This window comes from Oncorhynchus gorbuscha, linkage group LG06 (assembly GCF_021184085.1).
Source record: "Oncorhynchus gorbuscha isolate QuinsamMale2020 ecotype Even-year linkage group LG06, OgorEven_v1.0, whole genome shotgun sequence".
Taxonomy (NCBI): domain Eukaryota; kingdom Metazoa; phylum Chordata; class Actinopteri; order Salmoniformes; family Salmonidae; genus Oncorhynchus; species Oncorhynchus gorbuscha.
The window spans coordinates 24,861,678-24,881,902 of record NC_060178.1 but is presented as its reverse complement, the minus strand read 5'-3'; the positions used below and the strand labels follow the sequence as shown (position 1 = coordinate 24,881,902).

The 20,225-nt window shown below is 45.4% G+C and overlaps 1 protein-coding gene across 1 annotated transcript in view; it reads right to left on the bottom strand.

Annotated features, from left to right (window-relative positions):
* LOC124037065 (ephrin type-B receptor 1-like) overlaps nt 1-20,225 on the bottom strand; it is a 173,257-nt gene that overhangs the window by 108,835 nt on the left and 44,197 nt on the right. Inside the window, exon 3 of the mRNA XM_046351699.1 lies at nt 1,610-2,294. Coding sequence (XP_046207655.1) covers nt 1,610-2,294 — 685 coding nt within the window. The remainder of the gene's footprint in view (nt 1-1,609; nt 2,295-20,225) is intronic.

The following is a 20,225-nucleotide window of genomic DNA, read 5'->3' as shown; positions in this document are numbered from 1 at the left end:
CTTACTTCCTCTCCGGCAACTGAGTTAGGAAGGAAGCCTGTATATTTGTAGAGACTGGGTGTATTTTCTGGTATATACCATCTGAATTGTAAATAATAACTTCACCATGCTCAAAGGGATATTCAATATCTGCTTTTTTTCTTATCCATCTACCATTAGAAATGTTTCAACTTCCTGACAAAACAACGAAACATCAGAGACATACTTCATGGAGATAGATAAGGCTAAGTAAGGTATGATGCATGACTGAGTCAATGGACTGAAAGAAGGATGCTCAGAACTCAACACACAGACATAATGGAAGAAGGTTGCTGATAATACACTGCAGAGCAGAGCCAGGCCAAGACTCGCTTTTTACGCCAACACTAACCCAAATAAACACCCGTAGAACATTTTACTCACAAATGATACACATGTTGCTGCAAGCTTATTCCACCATTAGAGGGGCTATGATCTACTGCAGATATAAATCATATCCTTTACTCTCATATACATCCCCTCTAATAGACATAGTGACACTTTCATTTCCATGATAGAAAATCTCATCACTATTGGATGACACATACCTTATGTGACCGTCAGTACAGTAATCAGATCCACTATTTAACTGATCTAAATGCTCACCTCAGAGGCCAAATGAAGTCAACCACTCCCCAGCCAAGGACTCCACTAGGTCATCTGAGAAACAGGCTCCACTCCATATTAGGTGGATGGGTTTAATATCTATATTATTGATCAGCCCATATAGCTGCAGATCGATCTTATCTGATCTCCACACAGGCAGACTAGCAATCAGTGAGAGAAGATATGGGAGGCTAAAAGTGTGTGTGTGTGTGTGTGTGTGTGTGTGTGTGTGTGTGTGTGTGTGTGTGTGTGTGTGTGTGTGTGTGTGTGTGTGTGTGTGTGTGTGTGTGTGTGTGTGTGTGTGTGTGTGTGTGTGTGTGTGTGTGTGTGTGTGTGTGTGTGTGTGTGTGTGTGTGTGTGTGTGTGTGTGTGTGTGTGTGTCCTCCTATGACACGAAGAAGATAAACATGGTAATTTGTGAGCATAGTGTTGTGGGAGGAAAACATTTCATGCAGGTAGTTCACTGTAGATACTGCAGAGTAGAAAATCCAAACAGCTAAATCGGTCTGAACACAGTTTATGGAAAAACGTAATAACGTTATTAGCATGATAATAATAATTAAATGACTCTTTATAGAATGACCACAATTTAAAACCAGAATTTTCGAAATAAAGTACAATCAGCTTCTGGCTCCCTCTGTGCTTCTGACTAGCAATAGACAAAACAACCTTTTCTGTCCCTTGATGGAAAAAAATGATTATAATTATGAACTTTTCAAATATAATGCCTGCTGCTGGTCTAATCAGTCGTCACTCGGTACAGTTGTGACTGGCTAGCAGCCCACATACAGTAGCTATCCCCTGACAGTACTTATTGCCAGACGAAACAAAATGTCTGTTCCAGTGTCTGCCCTTACTTAATTTATTCTCACCACTGTTTCCACAGTGAGACAATGCCTTCAAATGTTCAGTGAAACAGTATGACACAGTAAGACAAAGCGCCAGTGTGATAGGGGTTATTATAAGTGAGGAGAACTGAACTCACCTCTACAGACGTTGCCGTTGTCTGGCTCAAAGCCAGCCTTGCAGGTGCAGCTCCCGATGGGAACCATCCACTCCCCATCTCCATTGCAGTACAGCTTAATGGGAAAATCCACCTCCTCGGAGTTAGCGATGCACGTGCCTCTGGCAATGACCAAGGAGGTGCTCTCGGCGCCCGTCATGGTCTCGGGGAAGTTGGCAAAGTTCTGCACCACGCTGGGGCACTTCTTATGGAAGACACGTACGGACAGCAGAGACATGCAGGCCCCGTAGTCTTGGAAGGCAAGGTAGAAACCATTATGAGACAGTGGGCCGAAGCTCCGCACCTCCGTGTTGACCTTCATCAATCGTCCACCGAAGTCCACCTGGGAGAAGCTCTCGTCAGCCGCAATGGTGTCCACCTTCAGGTAGGGGGCTTCCATCCAGAAGGCGGTTCCCTTGGTGGTGGCGATGACCGAGTCCGTCTCGTAGTAGTAGAGGTTGAAGGTCTCCTTACAGGAGCCAGGGACACTGGGGATGGAGCTGCAATCACGGACAGTGAAACGCATTTCCACATAGACACGCTGAGCCCCTCGTCTGTCGATGTAGGTGGTAAGGAGCCAGTTGTTCTGGCTGGGCTCGAACACGTTACACACCTGGTAGGTCCTGATGGTGTTGAGGTTCTCATCGTAGCCACTCACCTCCTCCCACTGTGGAGAACACACACGCACACACAACAAACACAAGTTAGAGTAAGGCATCCATCAATCAACACAATCCACTCAGGCATAGCCAGGTAACCACAGACAAGTGGTCCAACTAAAATCAATCTTGAGCAGTTAGGACTGAGCAAGGCCTCACCACATTAGGACATTTGGTGCATTACAGACGTTGGATTATACGTGGTATTGAATTAGAGCCTGAGGGAAAGGATGGCCCATAGCCTCAAAATGAGCTGCCTAGTTAATGGAGTCAGCATTAAAGCAGTACACACACACATTAGGAGGCTGTGAGCCGGCCATAAAGCACTGATAAGACTTAAGCACAGCCAATGCCTTCCCTACACCATTAATTCACACCTTAATTAATTCACACATTACCAGTTCTGTGACGGACCAGCAGCACTGCTACTGTGCATTAACACCACTGGTAAGTCCTTCATAATCATTACAGAAATGTGTGTGTGTGTGCACTGTGTATGTGGGTGTGTTGTGTGTGTTGTGTATATGTGCACTATGATGATCTATTAATGGTCCTAATAATGTTGAAACGCCCACTTCTCCACATGATGAGCTCCTTATTTCCTTGGACCAACGGATGGCCCACTCGATGGCCACAGCAACCCATAGTCTGGCAGATTAAGGAAGGCATGGATACAGAAACACTAGTGGAGAGTACACTACACGCCAACCCCCTGGGAGTTCTTGTTTTCTCCAACAAACCAGGCCTTCTTCAGGCAGGAGAGATGGATATGACGGTGTGTGGATGTGTGATGCATAAGGGTTGTGTGAAACGAGAGGTGACGTGGTGAGTTGTGGCTATTGGGGAGAACTGGAGCGGTGCATTGTGGGAGACGCTGTTGAAATAGTGGCCAGGAGGAGCTGATCACAGAGAGCTGAGATGATTAATGAGTTTACAGAGAGCCCTGACACAAGTTAAACCTTCTATTTTTTCTCAGCGCCTCTCCTTCGCTCTGTGCCTCTTCGTTGGGCTGACCATTCATCAGAATTAGAGCGACTTGTCCCTTTCAACACCAAGCAGACATTAATACAGCCAGGTACCAGCCACAGAGAGAGAGATGGAGGAGGGGTGCTCGATGCAGCCAGAGCCAAGCTAAGGAGACCATCCATGTCCGCACTATCCACAGATGACCTATTTTACACAACATAAATTGCTGTGCCACAACTGTGCCATGCATCCACTGTTCCCTAACCAAGCAAACATGACGGCTGCCTTAAGAATACAAAACAAGGGACTTACTGTACTCTTGAACGTTGTAATAGTAGAATGCACAAGGTGCAATTTCAAAATTGGGTAGTGCATCATCAGTTCCTCTTGTCACATCAGTCATTGAACACCTTAGAGAGCTATTTATAGACCTGTCATAAATGTCCAGATCAACTAACCCATGTCAGCGAATGTTTTTTTTTATTCAGGTTTTTAGGCTCATAGATATTATTGTACTTCTTTAGTCACTCAAATATCACGAGTAAACATGAGACATCGCAAAACATATAGAATTTCAAGAAAATGTGCTTTAAAACCCACACTGCATCTCACAAAGACACGTCGGTATGAACAAAAAGTCTTCTATTTAGACTCCAGACCAAAAGGACAAATTTCCACCAGTCTAATGTCCATTACTCGTGTTTATTGGCCCAAGCAAGTCTCTTCTTATTATTGGTATCCTTCAGTAGTGGTTTCTTTGCAGCAATTCGACCATTAAGGCCTGATTCATACAGTCACCTTTGAACAGTTGATGTTGAGAGGTGTCTGTGTCTTGAACTCTGTGAAGCATTTATTTGGGCTGCAATTTCTGAGGCTAGTAACTCCAATGAACTTATCCTCTGCAGCAGAGGTAACTCTGGGTCTTCCTTTCCTGTGGCGGTCCTCAGGAGAGCCAGTTTCATCATAGCGCTTGACGGTTTTTGCGACTGCACTTGAAGAAACTTCCAGCATTTTTTAAATGTTCCATATTGACTGACCTTCATGTCTCAAAGTAATGATGGACGGCCATTTCTCTTTGCTTATTTGAGCTGTTTTTGCCATAATATGGACTTGGGGTTTTACCAAATAGGGCTATCTTCTATATACCCCCTCTACCGTATCATAACACAACTGATTGGCTCAAATGCATTAAGGAGAAAATAAATTCCACAAATTCACTTTTTAGAAGGCACACCTGTTAATTGAAATGCATTCCAGGTGACTACCTCATTCAGCTGGTTGAGAGAATGACAAGAGTGAGCAAAGCTGTCATCAAGGCAAAGGGTGGTTATTTGAAGAATATCAAATATATTTTGATTTGTTTAACACTTGTTTGGTTACTGCACGATTCCATATGTGTTATTTCATAGTTTTGAGGTCTTCACTATTATTCAACAATATAGAAAATAGTGAAAATAAAGAAAACCTTGAATGAGTAGGTGTTCTAAAACCTTTGACCAGTAGTGTACATTTGTGCCTTTTTTCAATGCTGATTTGAATGTCATTGAGAAAACAGAAGTAATCCTACAATTAATCATCTAGTTTTTCAAAACTATCTGTAATCTGATTAAAATATTTTTGCTGGTAACGTAACGGATTAGAGTTTTTTTGTAATCAATTTCCTACAGCGGTATTTCCCTACCCTGCTTATGGTATTCCGAGTGGTGATGTAAGGCTTGCTACCTTGGTTAGACCCATTGGATACACTTATGGGCCTATAGCATTCAGATGATAATGGTGTCAAACTGAAGACATATTCTGGTAACATTTATCCTACACTAATTCTAAGTGGATTTTCACCAATCTACAAGTGTAAACCTACAAAATGAATCTATACACATTTGCACTAGGTAAACACATTTTGTAAATACATTTGCAGCTAAATGAAGCTGTGACGATTTGCCTGTGAGCTATTGTCAAGTGATGCTGGCCATTTATTTCACACAATTTCTCCCCACAGAAACAGCAGTGTTTGCTACAAACATTGTTGATAATTCTTGCTGCTAACCAATAACTATGCAATCGCTTGTCCCATCAAACATGTTATATGATAATAGCTAAAAGAACAAACAAAATGTTAAGCATTAGTATTTCTTAGTTTTGTAACGCCAAGAATTGGTCCTTGGTTAGTGTGCGCCGGTCAAGCACGACTTTTAACCACAGTTTACGGGCCTTCAGTTTACGGGCCTTTCGTTTTTGGTTTATCCAGGTTAAGAGGTCATTTCATTGTTTGTTGTAAACACTAATGTTTATGTAAATTGAGTCTTTGTTTTCATTAACAGGTAAAAAATTGCCATTATGGTGTGAATCATGCTATAGGCTAGTATTGCCTTTGGAGTGTAACATCAATGTTCATTAAGAATTTCCCTGTTTAAAGGTGTGAATGGATTATGCCAGGTTAGAGCACGATGTCCAACTGTTCTCCTCAATCAGAGAGATGCTTGTCTAGGCGTGAGTTTATGGGTGTTTTGTCCTGTGTTTGAAGCACTTTTGCACTTTGTCCTCGAGTTGAGATAATATTACTAGTGGCAAAACGTTTATGTTTTTCATCAACCAATTTTTCATAATTTTTTACATTTTATATTTGATAAATATGCTACATCTCTGGATCCAGTCTTCTCCATCACCTGCACTGTAAAAAAAACTATTTTGCACCTGATCTAGGCTACTGTCTAGGCTACTGTCTAGGCTACTGATTCTGTCTCAACTGTTGCTGCTCCAGATCCTAATAACTAGGAAGCCGGGTGCTCAATCTTTAACAAAAGTCCAAACAGAAAGCAGAGGTAGTGTTAATTGGGCTTCTAATAAAAACCTGTCATGTCCTTGTCGTGAGTGTCCCAGCAAACACAATCAGTGGAGATGATTAAATGAAGCTGTTTCCCCGTCACCTCTTAGCCAGGCAGGCAGGCGGGCAGCTAAAGAGAGTGAGGGGGTGGCTGGACGGATGTATGGATGGCTTTCTGAGAGAGAACAAAGCAGCCCTGGGAGCAGATGCAGTGTCTCACTCTCTGTGTACTGTATGTGTGTGTCCTCTCCTCTCTGTGCTCCTCTCAGATAGATAGAGAAGAAGAAAGCATCCCATGGCACCTCATCGCCTCGGCCCCACCAGGTAAAAATAACAGAGTATTCAGCTGCACCTCATTGGTTCTGGTCCATAATGGAAATAATGGGGCGTCCTGCCGCACCTCAGTTGTAATGCACTTCCCTGGTCCCACTGCTTTATTCACTTCTACAAATAAACCTGAGAGCCACACACACTCCTCTGGAGCTGGATGTACTATCCATATGTGTATATTTAGAGAGTAAATGCATATGAGAGGGAATCCTTTAAACAGTGGACAACACCCACTACATCAGATGCTATATCTACAACACCGTTTTGTTGTCGTCCTGGACACTCCTAATTCGACTCATTGAGGGCCTGATGATTGACAAGTTGAATCAGGTGTGTTGTCCACGACTACAATAAAAATGTGTACTGTTGAGGGTACTTGTGGACCAGGGTTGGGAACCACTGTGCTATATGATATATATACACAGCATACCGTACTATGGTATGGCACTGTAAAACCTGTGTGTTTTCATAGTGAGTGAACATGGATGATCAGACTGGACAATGTCTTTCCTCTTTTGCACTGTGTTCATCCACGTTCCAGTAAAAGTGTCCTCCCTCCCTAACGTCCTCTCTGCTGTCCTCCACCTCTCTCAGGATTACTCTGTCTGTGTGACTGTGAGTGGAAGAGAAGGGGAAGAGAAGAGAGGCGTGATAATGAGGATCAGCGGCAGGCAGACAGCGCCACAGTCTGAATCAACAGGCTCACCTGCATCAACCCTAATGAGGTAACAGTGTGTATAAATGTAACAGCAGGGAACAAAGAGCCTAGGCTCCACTGCGCCCCATCCCACTGCTCCCCATCCCAATGCTCCCCATCCCACTGCTCCCCAACCCACTGCTCCCCATCCCACTGCTCCCCATCCCACTGCTCCATATCCCACTGCTCCCCATCCCCCTGCTCCCCATCCCACTGCTCCCCATCCCCCTGCTCCCCATCCCACTACTCCCCATCCCAATGCTCCCCAACCCACTGCTCCCCATCCCAATGCTCCCCAACCCACTGCTCCCCATTCCACTGCTCCCCATCCCCCTGCTCCCCATCCCAATGCTCCCCAACCCACTGCTCCATATCCCAATGCTCCCCAACCCACAGCTCCCCATCCCACTGCTCCCCAACCCTCTGCTCCCCAACCTACTGCTCCCCATACCACTGCTCCCCATCCCCCATCCCACTCCTCCCCATCCCACTGCTCCCCATCCCCCAACCCACTGCTCCCCATCCCACTGCTCCCCAACCCTCTGATCCCCAACCCACTGCTCCCCATACCACTGCTCCCCATACCACTGCTCCCCATCCCCCCATCCCACTCCTCCCCATCCCACTGCTCCCCATCCCCCCATCCCACTGCTCCCCATCCCACTGCTCCCCAACCCAATGCTCCCCAACCCACTGCTCCCCATCCCACTGCTCCCCATCCCACTGCTCCCCATCCCATTGCTCCCCATCCCACTGCTCCCCAACCCACTGCTCCCCAACCCACTGCTCCCCATCTCCCCATCCCACTGCTCCCCATCCCCCATCCCACTGCTCCCCATCCCCCTGCTCCCCATCCCCCTGCTCCCCATCCCACTGCTCCCCAACCCACTGCTCCCCATCCCACTGCTCCCCATCCCCCATCCCACTGCTCCCCAACCCACTGCTCCCCAACCCACTGCTCCCCATCCCACTGCTCCCCATCCCCCATCCCACTGCTCCCCAACCCACTGCTCCCCATCCCACTGCTCCCCATCCCATTGCTCCCCATCCCACTGCTCCCCAACCCACTGCTCCCCATCCCACTGCTCCCCAACCTACTGCTCCCCATCCCACTGCTCCCCATCCCCCATCCCACTGCTCCCCAACCCACTGCTCCCCAACCCACTGCTCCCCAACCCACTGCTCCCCATCCCACTGCTCCCCAACCCACTGCTCCCCATCCCACTGCTCCCCATCCCACTGCTCCCCAACCCAATGCTCCCCAACCCACTGCTCCCCAACCCACTGCTCCCCATCCCACTGCTCCCCATCCCCCCATCCCACTGCTCCCCATCCCAATGCTCCCCAACCCAGCCAGATGCTGATTAAAGTTAGATGTCTCTTTTAGACTGACACGATAGAGGGAATATGCAGGAGAGCCCACTAGTTTAAATTTGTGAACTCTGGGGGGTTTGTTTGAGTGCTCTTCCTCCTCATTACTGTGATCTGGGCCGTCTATGAAGGAAAAAGTGGTTTAGGAGGTGGAAGGTTTGAGTGCTCCCACCCATCCAAGACATACTAAATTCTCAAAACGGTGCCTGAGGAAGGTATGCAGCATCATCAAGGACCCTACACACCTCAGCCATGAGCTGTTCTCTCCCTTACCGTCGGGCAGGCGGTAATCAAATCAAATTTTATTGGTCACATACACATATTTGGCAGATGTTATTGTGGGAGTTATTGCTTTTATTCCTAGCTCCAACAGTGCAGTAGTATCTAACAATTCACAACAATACACACAAATCTAAACGTAAAAGATTGGAATCAAGAAACATAAATATTAGCATGAGGTCTGACACCAACAGACTCAGAGACAGTTTCTATCCACAAGACATCAGACTGCTGAACACTTGAACTGGACTGACCACCTGCTCTGATTCTCCACACCTTAGCCCAGACACTCTCATTCATCCACACAACCACAGACAAACACACACATATACAGTGGGGCAAAAAAGGTTTTAGTCAGCCACCAATTGTGCAAGTTCTCCCACTTAAAAAGATGAGGCCTGTAATCTTCATCATGGGTACACTTCAACTATGACAGACAAAATGAGAAAAAAATCCAGAAAATCACATTGTAGGATTTTTTATGAATTTATTTGCAAATTATGGTGGAAAATAAGTATTTGGTCACCTACAAACAAGCAAGATTTCTGGCTCTCACAAACCTGTAACTTCTTCTTTAAGAGGCTCCTCTGTCCTCCACTCGTTACCTGTATTAATGGCACCTGTTTGAACTTGTTATCAGTATAAAAGACACCTGTCCACAACCTCAAACAGTCACACTCCAAACTCCACTATGGCCAAGACCCTGTCAAAGGACACCAGAAACAAAATTGTAGACCTGCACCAGGCTGGGAAGACTGAATCTGCAATAGGTAAGCAGCTTGGTTTGAAGAAATCAACTGTGGGAGCAATTATTAGGAAATGGAAGACATACAAGACCACTGATAATCTCCCTCGATCTGGGGCTCCATGCAAGATCTCACCCCGTGGGGTCAAAATTATCACAAGAACGGTGAGCAAAAATCCCAGAACCACACGGGGGGACCTAGTGAATGACCGGCAGAGAGCTGGGACCAAAGTAACAAAGCCTACCATCAGTAACACACTACGCCGCCATGGACTCAAATCCTGCAGTGCCAGACGTGTCCCCCTGCTTAAGCCAGTACATGTCCAGGCCCGTCTGAAGTTTGCTAGAGAGCATTTGGATGATCCAGAAAAAGATTGGGACTATGTCATATGGTCAGATGAAACCAAAATATAACTTTTTGGTAAAAACTCAACTCGTTGTGTTTGGAGGACAAAGAATGCTAAGTTGCATCCAAAGAACACCATACCTACTGTGAAGCATGGGGGTGGAAACATCATGCTTTGGGGATGTTTTTCTGCAAAGGGACCAGGACGACTGATCCGTATAAAGGAAAGAATGAATGGGGCCATGTATCGTGAGATTGAGTGAAAACCTCCTTCCATCAGCAAGGGCATTGAAGATTAAACGTGGCTGGGTCTTTCAGCATGACAATGATCCCAAACACACCGCCTGGGCAACGAAGGAGTGGCTTCGTAAGAAGCATTTCAAGGTCCTGGAGTGTCCTAGCCAGTCTCCAGATCTCAACCCCATAGAAAATCTTTGGAGGGAGTTGAAAGTCCGTGATGCCCAGCAACAGCCCCAAAACATCACTGCTCTAGAGGCGATCTGCATGGAGGAATGAGCCAAAATACCAGCAACAGTGTGTGAAAACCTTGTGAAGACTTACAGAAAACTTTTGACCTCTGTCATTGCTAACAAAGGGTATATAACAAAAGTATTGAGATAAACTTTTGTTATTGACCAAATACTTATTTTCCACCATAATTTGCAAATAAATTCATTAAAAAATCCTACAATGTGATTTTCTGGATTTTTCCCCTCATTTTGCCTGTCATAGATGAAGTGTACCTATGATGAAAATTACAGGCCTCTCTCATCTTTTTAAGTGGGAGAACTTGCACAATTGGTGGCTGACTAAATACTTTCTTGCCCCACTGTACATTTGTCCTATACACACACATCATAAGTGCTGCTACCAGACTTATTAGACATTGCCGCCAATCCTCTACTTCCCCAAAACACATGTGAATATTGAACTATAAATTGTGCCTTCCTGTATTATATTTATGCTTATTCTATTACTTTATGGCCGTATTGTTATATTTTATTATTCATTATAGTTGTTGCATTGTCGAGAAGGAACATACAAGTAAGAACATGTATACCATGCAGATCCTGTAACTACGACTAATAAAACTTGAAACTTGAAACTTAGAATCTTGAATGGCTGCTTTTGTCATGTATTGTATTGTCATGTCTTGTCCCTGTGCTTTCTCTTCTCTTCGTTTCCCCCTGCTGGTCGTACTAGGTTTCTTTCTCTCTCTTTATCCCTCTCTCTCTCTATCGTTCCGTTCCTGCTTCCAGCTGTTCCTCATTCTCCTAACGACCTCGTTTACTCTTTCACACCTGTCCCCTATTTTGCCCTCTGATTAAGTCTCTATTTCTCTCTCTGTTTCTGCTTCTGTCCTTGTCGGATTCTTGTTTGCGTTGCCTTTGTTCCGTCCTGTTGTATTCTGCCTCGTCATCAGATACTGCGTGTGAGCAGGTGTCTCTATCCACTACGGCCCGTGCCTACCCGAAGGGACCTGCAGTCTGTTGCCGCTAGCCCTGCAACTCTCCTCAACAACTAGAAGGGGGACTCTCCTGTTAAACTAGAGGATTTGTGTTTTCCCTGTTTGGACTTCCCCTGTAATGATTGAGGATTTATGTTTTCCCTGTTTGGACATTAAAAGACTCTGTTTCTGTTATATCGCTTTTGGGTCCTCACTCACCTGCATAACAGAAGAATCCGACCAAGAATAGACCCAGCGATTTCGGATTCTCTCTACTCAGCCGTCGAGTTCCAGGGAGCGATGCTAGGCAGACACGAACAGGAATTGTCTGCTGCTCGACATGCCGTTGAGACCCTGGCCGCCCAAGTCTCCGGCCTCTCGGAGGATATTCACAATCTCCGCCTCGATCCACCGGTTACCTCCTGGGCTTCCGGGTCTCCGGAGCCCAGAATTAATAACCCACCGTGTTACTCTGGGGAGCCCACTGAGTGTCGTTCGTTCCTTACCCAGTGTGATATTGTGTTCTCTCTCCAGCGCAACACGTATTCCAGGGGTACTGCTCGTATCGCCTACGTCATATCTCTCCTTACTGGACGGGCTCGTGAGTGGGGCACGGCAATCTGGGAGGCAAGGGCTGAGTGTACTAACCAGTATCAGAACTTTAAGGAGGAGATGATACGGGTTTTTGATCGTTCTGTTTTTGGGAATGAAGCTTCCTGGGCCCTGTCTTCCCTATGTCAAGGTAATCGATCCATAACGGATTACTCTATAGAGTTTCGCACTCTTGCTGCCTCCAGTGACTGGAACGAGCCGGCGTTGCTCGCTCGTTTTCTGGAGGGTCTCCACGCTGAGGTAAAGGATGAGATTCTCTCCCGGGAGGTTCCTTCCAGCGTGGATTCTTTGATTGAACTCGCTATTCGCATAGAACGACGGGTAGATCTTCGTCACCGAGCTCATGGAAGAGAGCTCGCGTTAACAGTGTCCCCCCTTTCCGCATCTCTACCATCTCCCCCCACTGGCTCAGGTGTTGAGCCCATGCAGCTGGGGGGTATTCCCATCTCGACTAAGGAGAGGGAACGGAGAATCACCAACCGCCTCTGTCTCTATTGCGGTTCCGCTGGTCATTTTGTCATTTCATGTCCAGTAAAAGGCCAGAGCTCATCAGTAAGCGGAGGGCTACTGGTGAGCGCTACTACTCTGGTCTCTCCGTCAAGTTCCTGTACTACCTTGTCGGTCCATCTACGCTGGACCGGTTCGGCAGCTTCCTGCAGTGCCTTGATAGACTCTGGGGCTGAGGGCTGTTTTATGGACGAAGCCTGGGCTCGGGAACATGACATTCCTCTCAGGCAGTTAGGGGAGCCCACGGCTATGTTCGCCTTGGATGGTAGTCCTCTCCCCAGGATTCAGCGTGAAACGCTACCTTTAACCCTCACTGTCTCTGGTAATCATAGTGAAACCATTTCTTTTTTGATTTTTTGTTCACCTTTTACACCTGTTGTTTTGGGCCATCCCTGGCTAGTGTGTCATAATCCTTCTATTAATTGGTCTAGTAATTATATCCTCTCCTGGAACGTCTCTTGTCATGTTAAATGTTTAGTGTCTGCTATCCCTCCTGTTTCTTCTGCCCCCTCTTCACAGGAGGAGCCTGGTGATTTGACAGGGGTGCCGGAGGAATATCATGATCTGCGCACGGTCTTCAGTCGGTCCAGGGCCACCTCCCTTCCTCCTCACCGGTCGTATGATTGTTGTATTGATCTCCTTCCGGGTACCACTCCCCCACGGGGTAGACTAGACTCTCTGTCGGCTACCGAACGTAAGGCTCTCGAAGATTATTTGTCTGTAGCTCTCAACGCCGGTACCGTGGTCCCTTCCTCCTCTCCCGCCGAAGCGGGGTTCTTTTTTGTTAAGGAAGAGGACGGGACCCTGCGCCCCTGCGTGGATTATCGAGGGCTGAATGACATAACGGTTAAGAATCGTTATCCGCTTCCCCTTATGTCTTCAGTTTTCGAGATTCTGCAGGGAGCCAGGTTCTTTACTAAGTTGGACCTTCGTAACGCTTACCATCTCGTGCGCATCAGGGAGGGGGACGAGTGGAAAACGGCGTTTAACACTCCGTTAGGGCATTTTGAATACCGGGTTCTGCCGTTCGGTCTCGCTAATGCTCCAGCTGTCTTTCAGGCATTAGTGAATGATATACTGAGTGACATGCTGAACATCTTTGTTTTCGTTTACCTTGACGATATCCTGATTTTTTTCACCGTCACTCCAGATTCATGTTCAGCACGTTCGACGTGTCCTCCAGCGCCTTTTAGAGAATTGTCTTTATGTGAAGGCTGAGAAGTGCGCTTTTCATGTCTCCTCCGTCACATTTCTCGGTTCTGTTATTTCCGCTGAAGGCATTCAGATGGATCCCGCTAGGGTCCATGCTGTCAGCGATTGGCCCGTCCCTAAGTCACGTGTCGAACTGCAGCGCTTTCTCGGTTTCGCAAATTTCTATCGGCGTTTCATTCGTAATTTTCGGTCAAGTGGCAGCTCCTCTCACAGCCCTTACTTCTGTCAAGACGTGCTTTAAGTGGTCCGTGTCCGCCCAGGGAGCTTTTGATCTCCTCAAGAAGCGTTTTACATCCGCTCCTATCCTTGTTACACCTGACGTCACTAAACAGTACATTGTCGAGGTTGACGCGTCAGAGGTGGGCGTGGGAGCCATTCTGTCCCAGCGCTCCCATTCTGACGATAAGGTCCACCCTTGCGCGTATTCTTCTCATCGCCTGTCGCCGTCGGAACGTAACTATGATGTGGCAAACCGCGAACTGCTCGCCATCCGCTTAGCCCTAGGAGAATGGCGACAGTGGTTGGAGGGGGCGACCGTTCCTTTTGTCGTTTGGGTCCTCACTCACCTGCATAACAGCTTTAGACATACTGGGATGAGGTGGGTGTGATTGGATAGTGTGGACATACAGTTGATTTGGAAAGTAATCACACCGCTTTTTCCCTTTTGACTTTTTCCACATTTTGTTATGTTACAGCCTTATTCTAAAATGAATTAAATAAAACACTTTCCTCATCAATCTACACACAATACCCCCATAATGACAAAGTGAAAACAGGTTTTTGGAAATGTACATAAGTATTCAGACCCTTTGCTATGAGACTTGAAATTGAGCTGCATCCTGGTTCCAATGATCATCCTTCAGATGTTTCTACAAGTTGGTTGGAGTCTAGCTGTGGTAAATTAAATTGATTGGACATGATTTGGAAAAGCACACACCTGTCTATTCAGTATAAGGTCCCACAGTTGACATTGCATGTCAGAGCAAAAACCAAGCCATGAGGTTGAAGGAATTGCCCGTAGAGCTCCGAGACAGGATTGTATCAAGGCAAAAATCTAGGGAAGGGTTCCAAAACATTTCTGCAGCATTGAAGGTCCCCAGGAACACAGTAGGCTCCATCACTCTTAAACGGAAGAAGTTTGGAACCACCAAGACTCTTTCTAGAGCTGGCCGACCGGACAGACTGAGAAATCAGGGGAGAAGGGCCTTGGTCAGGGAGGTGACCAAGAACCCGATGGTTCCAGAGTTCCTCTGTGGAGATGGGAGAACCTTCCAGAAGGACAACCATCTCTGCAGCACTCCACTAATCAGGCCTATATGGTTGAGTTGCCAGATGGAAACCAATCCTCATTAAAAAGGCACGACAGCCCGCCCAGTCTGCCAAAAGGCACCTAAAGACTCTCAGACCATGAGAAACCAGATTCTCTGGTCTGATGAAACCTAAATTTAACTCTTTGGCCTGAATGCCAAGCGTCACATCTGGAGGAAACCTGGCACCATCCCTACATTGAAGCATGGTGGTGGCAGCAACATGCCTTAGGGGATGTTTTTCAGCGGGCAGGGACTGAAGACTAGTCAGGTTCGAGGGAAAGATGAACAGAGCAAAGTACAGAGAGATCCTTTGGGAAAACCTGCTCCAGAGTGCTCAGGACCTCAGACTGGGGTGAAGGTTCACCTTCCAACAGGACAACAACCCTAAGCACACAGCCAAGACAACACAGGAGTGGCTTCGTTACAAGCCTCTGAATATCCTTGAGTGGCCCAGCCAGAGCCCGGACTTGAACCCGATCAAACATCGCTGGAGAGACCTGAAAATTGTTGTGCAGTGACGCTCGCCATCCAACCTGACAGAGCTTGAGGGGATCTGCAGGGAAGAATGTGAGAAACTCCCCAAATACGTGTGCGAAGCTTGTAGCATCAAGGAAGATTAAAGGCTGTAATCGCTGCCCAAGGTGCTTCAACAAAGTACTGAGTAAAGGGTGTGGATACTTACTTATGTAATACATTTTGCATTTTAGAATAAGGCTGTAATGAAACAAAATGTTTTTTTTTTAAAGTCAAAGGGTCTAAATATTTCCCGAATGCACTGTAGCTGGAAATGAATCTCTCCTTCAGCGAGAAAACAGTATGTTCCCCTTTCATCATGAATAAAAAGAAAGATTGCTTCAAAAGGGAAAGATGGATGAAACACCACAAAGCTGTTTGAACACAGCAGGGTTTTGGAACAGTTTGTTCCTACTCATACAGGCCTGTATAGCTTATAGCAGAGAGTTATATTGTGGGCTCAAAAACAGAAAATCAGGAGTTAAAATCAACTGGTCATAACAGAGTGCTCAATATGCTCTGGTCTTTACAGATCTGAAATACATCCTGTGTGTTTGCGTGTGTAAAAATGCATCAGTTTCTTTGTGTGCGTGTCTGTGTAAAGAACAGTCATTTCTGGTGGGAGGGGTTTCAATTAGAAAATGTTTATAAGTCAAGTGGGCATGGCTTGAGTCAAGTGTGCATGGCTTGCTATATAAAGCAGGCAGACAGGCATTGAGGCATTCTGTTAGAATGGGCAAAACGAGTGACCTAAGCAGTCGGTGCCAGGTGCACCGGTTCCAGGATCTCAGAAAAAGGTCGGTTTACTGGGCTGGCGGTGCAAGCTAGCAGGCGGGCTACAAACAGGCAAATACAACAGTGGTGTGCAGAACACCATCTCAAAATGCACAACTCGTAAGTCATTCTCACAAATGGGCTACTGCAGCAAACGAACACACCAGCTTCCACTCCTATCAGCTAAAAACAAGAAGAAGTGGCTCCAGTGTACACGCGATCCCCAACACTGGGCAATTGAGTAGTGGAAAAACATTGCCTGGTCCGACAAATCCCTGTTTGGTATAAGCAGTATGGGCCCATGGCTCCATTCTGTCTGGTGTCAACAGTACAGGCTGGTGGCGGTGGTGTAATGTTGTAGGGAATGTTTTCCTGGCACATTAGGTCCCTTGACACCAATTCAGCAATGTTTCCATGCCCCGAAGAATTCAGGCTGTGCTGGAGGAAAAGGTGTGTCCGACCTGGTACTAGATGGGTGTACCTAATAAACTGACCACTGAATTAATTATTGTATGTACTGTATGTAATGGTAGAATATATTAGATACAATTGCAGTGAGTTCTTGACTGAAGTTAGAACCTGGCTCTAAATGTCTGTGTAGCATCAGGAACAGATACAAGAGTCTAATCTAATTACACCATCCCCAGGTTAAACAAGTAATGATCAACATCCATGTCATGCATGTTTTTGGGGAGGAAGAAGAGCAGACTTTATCAGAAGGCTTGGTGTAGAGGTGTGTGGTGGGAATGTGAGCGAGGGATAAACTCTGACTCCATAGAGAGTTCTCCCTGTGGATCAGAGGATGGAGGGATGATAGGGGGGTACAGGCGCTTCACAGGCAGTCTCCTCTATTCCCACACTCACCCAAATCGCTGTACATCCCGTACACACCAACACACGAGTGCCCAGTTCAATCTTCTCAATTCATTGTTTCTCTCTGACCCACTAAACGTTTAATCTAACAGAGCATCTAGCTCCGGGTCATGCCTGTATTTCACCACACACTCAATTTATCTGAAGGAAGAAAACTCACTGTTCTTCACTTTATAACCTACAATTTTGAAAACCCCTGCAATCTCATCTCCCTCTGTTGTCTATAGGGACTCAGTGTCCATATGAGTAGAAGACTATAGAAAAACACTGGATTTACTCAGAGTACCTGATGAAAATGAGAGGGACAATTTCAAAAAACTGTTTCATCATAATGTCAAAGATATTATTGACTTTTTATTTAACTTGGCAAGTCCGTTATTAAGAACAAATTCTTATTTACAATGACGGCCTACCCCTCCCCTAACCTGGACGACGCTGGGCCAATTGTGCACCACCCTACAGGAATCCCAATCCTGGTCGGTTGTGATACAGCCCGGGATCAAACCAGGGCCTCTAGCACTGAGATGCAGTGCCTTTGACCGCTGCGCCACCTGGGAGCCCAAATGACTTGCAGACAGGGGGCAGTCTAAAACCGCACCCCCCAAAAAATGGTAGTGTTTTAAAATGTTTCTGAAGTTTGTATTATTACATTTAAAATTTAATGACAAAAATTGTCATTAACTATTTTCACATTTCCTGTTGCTGCTGATCATTCATCTGTAAAATAGATTTTAATATTGCTGCATATATTCTATATTCATTTAAATTAATCTCACTAATTAAATTCCCATAAACAGCAAACCCTAAGGGCCTAAATGCGCCTAATTTTGCAGAACATTATTAATTTTCCATTTTGTAAAATAAACAGTTTTAAATTACTTTTTATCTATATAAAAAAAACAGAATCCGTTTCTATAATCATCAAGTGTGAATCGATCAAGTATGAGGCTTACTATCATTTGGAAATGCAATTTAAATCACTATCAATGTCAATCTGTCAATCTGAATATGGCACTGTCTTGTGAATTTTAATAAATCTTAATGACATGCACATATAATCAACAGAATCTAATCTTGAGTGTTACAAAATGGCACGTTAAAGCTCTCCCAACTGATCATGCAAAAAAGGACCTCTGGCATTTCTTGGCCTCCTCTGGATTTGACCAATTCTGATGTTTAATGTTTCACTTATTGTAGCACATAAGTGGAACTTAATTGTTCAGAGCGAGATCTAAGCGTTTTAATTAATCTTTTGGCAAGCTTGAAATTGGAATCTAAGTGTGCTCAAACTAAAGTATACCCTTGGGGTATTGCATGAGACACAGCGGATGCACATCCTCTCTCCCCACTTAACAAGGCACAGAAAACTCAAAACCAGGCTACCAGCCAGAGCCTACAGTATGAATGAGGAGTTAGGAAATATAGGAAACAAACAGAGCCCCACAAATATCTAGGAGATTTGCATGCAATTCTATTATTTCATGTCACAACAATATATCATATCAGTAAGCAAAAAATAACATTTTTTTTAAATAATTGCTTGATCTAATGAAGCATAGGTGGTCCCTTTCCCATTGTATTATTGTTTTGGTAAATTTTGCGTTGAGTCCAGCTTCAAAATGCAGCTGTTTTAGCCTCGCTATGTGCTTTCTGTAGTGGAGGGGCAGACAGGAAAGTACAGAGCGTAGGTGTATTTGGTTCTCTTGTTGCGCGTGATTGGCTTATGGTGCAATCACTCATGGGGACACTACGTCACCGCAGCACCTGTTAGAAGAGCAAGAGGAAAAGCCCCTCTTCAGTGCTCCAATGTCATTGACTACGGATAAATCAACATCTTCTGCCTAGTAACATTGATTGGACTGATGTACACTATATCAACTTCCTAGGTGGCTAGTTGTTTACCAAGCACTGATACCATGTCTTCAAGTTAGGTAGCTTAGCTAGCTGAAACATCTCATTGCTCATTAGCCACCTAAACGTAAAAATACTGCATTGTAATTCATTAAAATAAAGAAGATTGAAGTCGAGTGGTTGTTGGTAGATCATGGAGCAGTGGCTAACATCTGTTTTGAGGTAGGCTAGCTTAAATATCCTATAGGCTACAGTGGTTTGCGAAAGTACAACCTGGAATTAAAATATATTTTTGTATCATTTGATTTACACAATATGCCTACCACTATGAAGATGCAAAATATTATTTTATCGTGAAACAAACAAGAAATAAGACAAAAAGAAAACTTTGTAGAGCCACCTTTTGCAGCAATTACCCCTGCAAGTCTCATGGGGTATGTCTCTATAATGTTGGCACATCTAGACACTGGGATTCTTGCCCATTCTTCAAGGCAAAACTGCTCCGGCTCCTTCAAGTTGGATGGGCTCTGCTGGTGTACAGCAATCTTTGAGTCATACCACAGATTCTCAATTGAATTGAGGTTTGGGCTTTGATTAGGCCATTCCAAGACATTTAAATGTTTCCCCTTAAACCACTCAAGTGTTGCTTTAGCAGTATGCTTAGTGCCATTGTCCTGCTGGAAGGGGAACCTTCGTCCCAGTCTCAAATCTCTGAAAGACTGAAACAGGTTTCCCTCAAGAATATCCCTGTATTTAACTTCATCCATCATTCCTCCAATTCTGACCAGTTTCAAAGTCCCTGCTGATGAAAAACATCCCCACAGCATGATGCTGCCAACACCATGCTTCCATGTGGGGATGGTGTTCTCGGGGTGATGGGTGTTGGTTGGTTTGCGCCAGACATATCGTTTTGCTTGATGGCCAAAAATCTCAATTTTAGTCTCATCTGAACAGAGTACCTTCTTCCATATGTTTGGGGAGTCTCCCACATGCATTTCGGCAAACACCATACATGTTTGCAAATGTTTTTCTTTAATTAAGCAATGGCTTTTTTCTGGCCACTCTTTCATAAAGCCCAGCTCTGTGGAGTGTATGGCTTAAAATGATCCTATGGACAGATATTCCAATCTCCACTGTGGAGCTTTGCAGCTCCTTCGGGGTTATCTTTTGTCTTTTTTGCCTCTGATTAATGGTCTCCTTGCCTGGTCTGTGAGTTTTGGTGGGCGGCCCTCTCTTGGCAGGTTTGTTGTGGTGCCATATTCTTTAAATGTTTTAATAATGC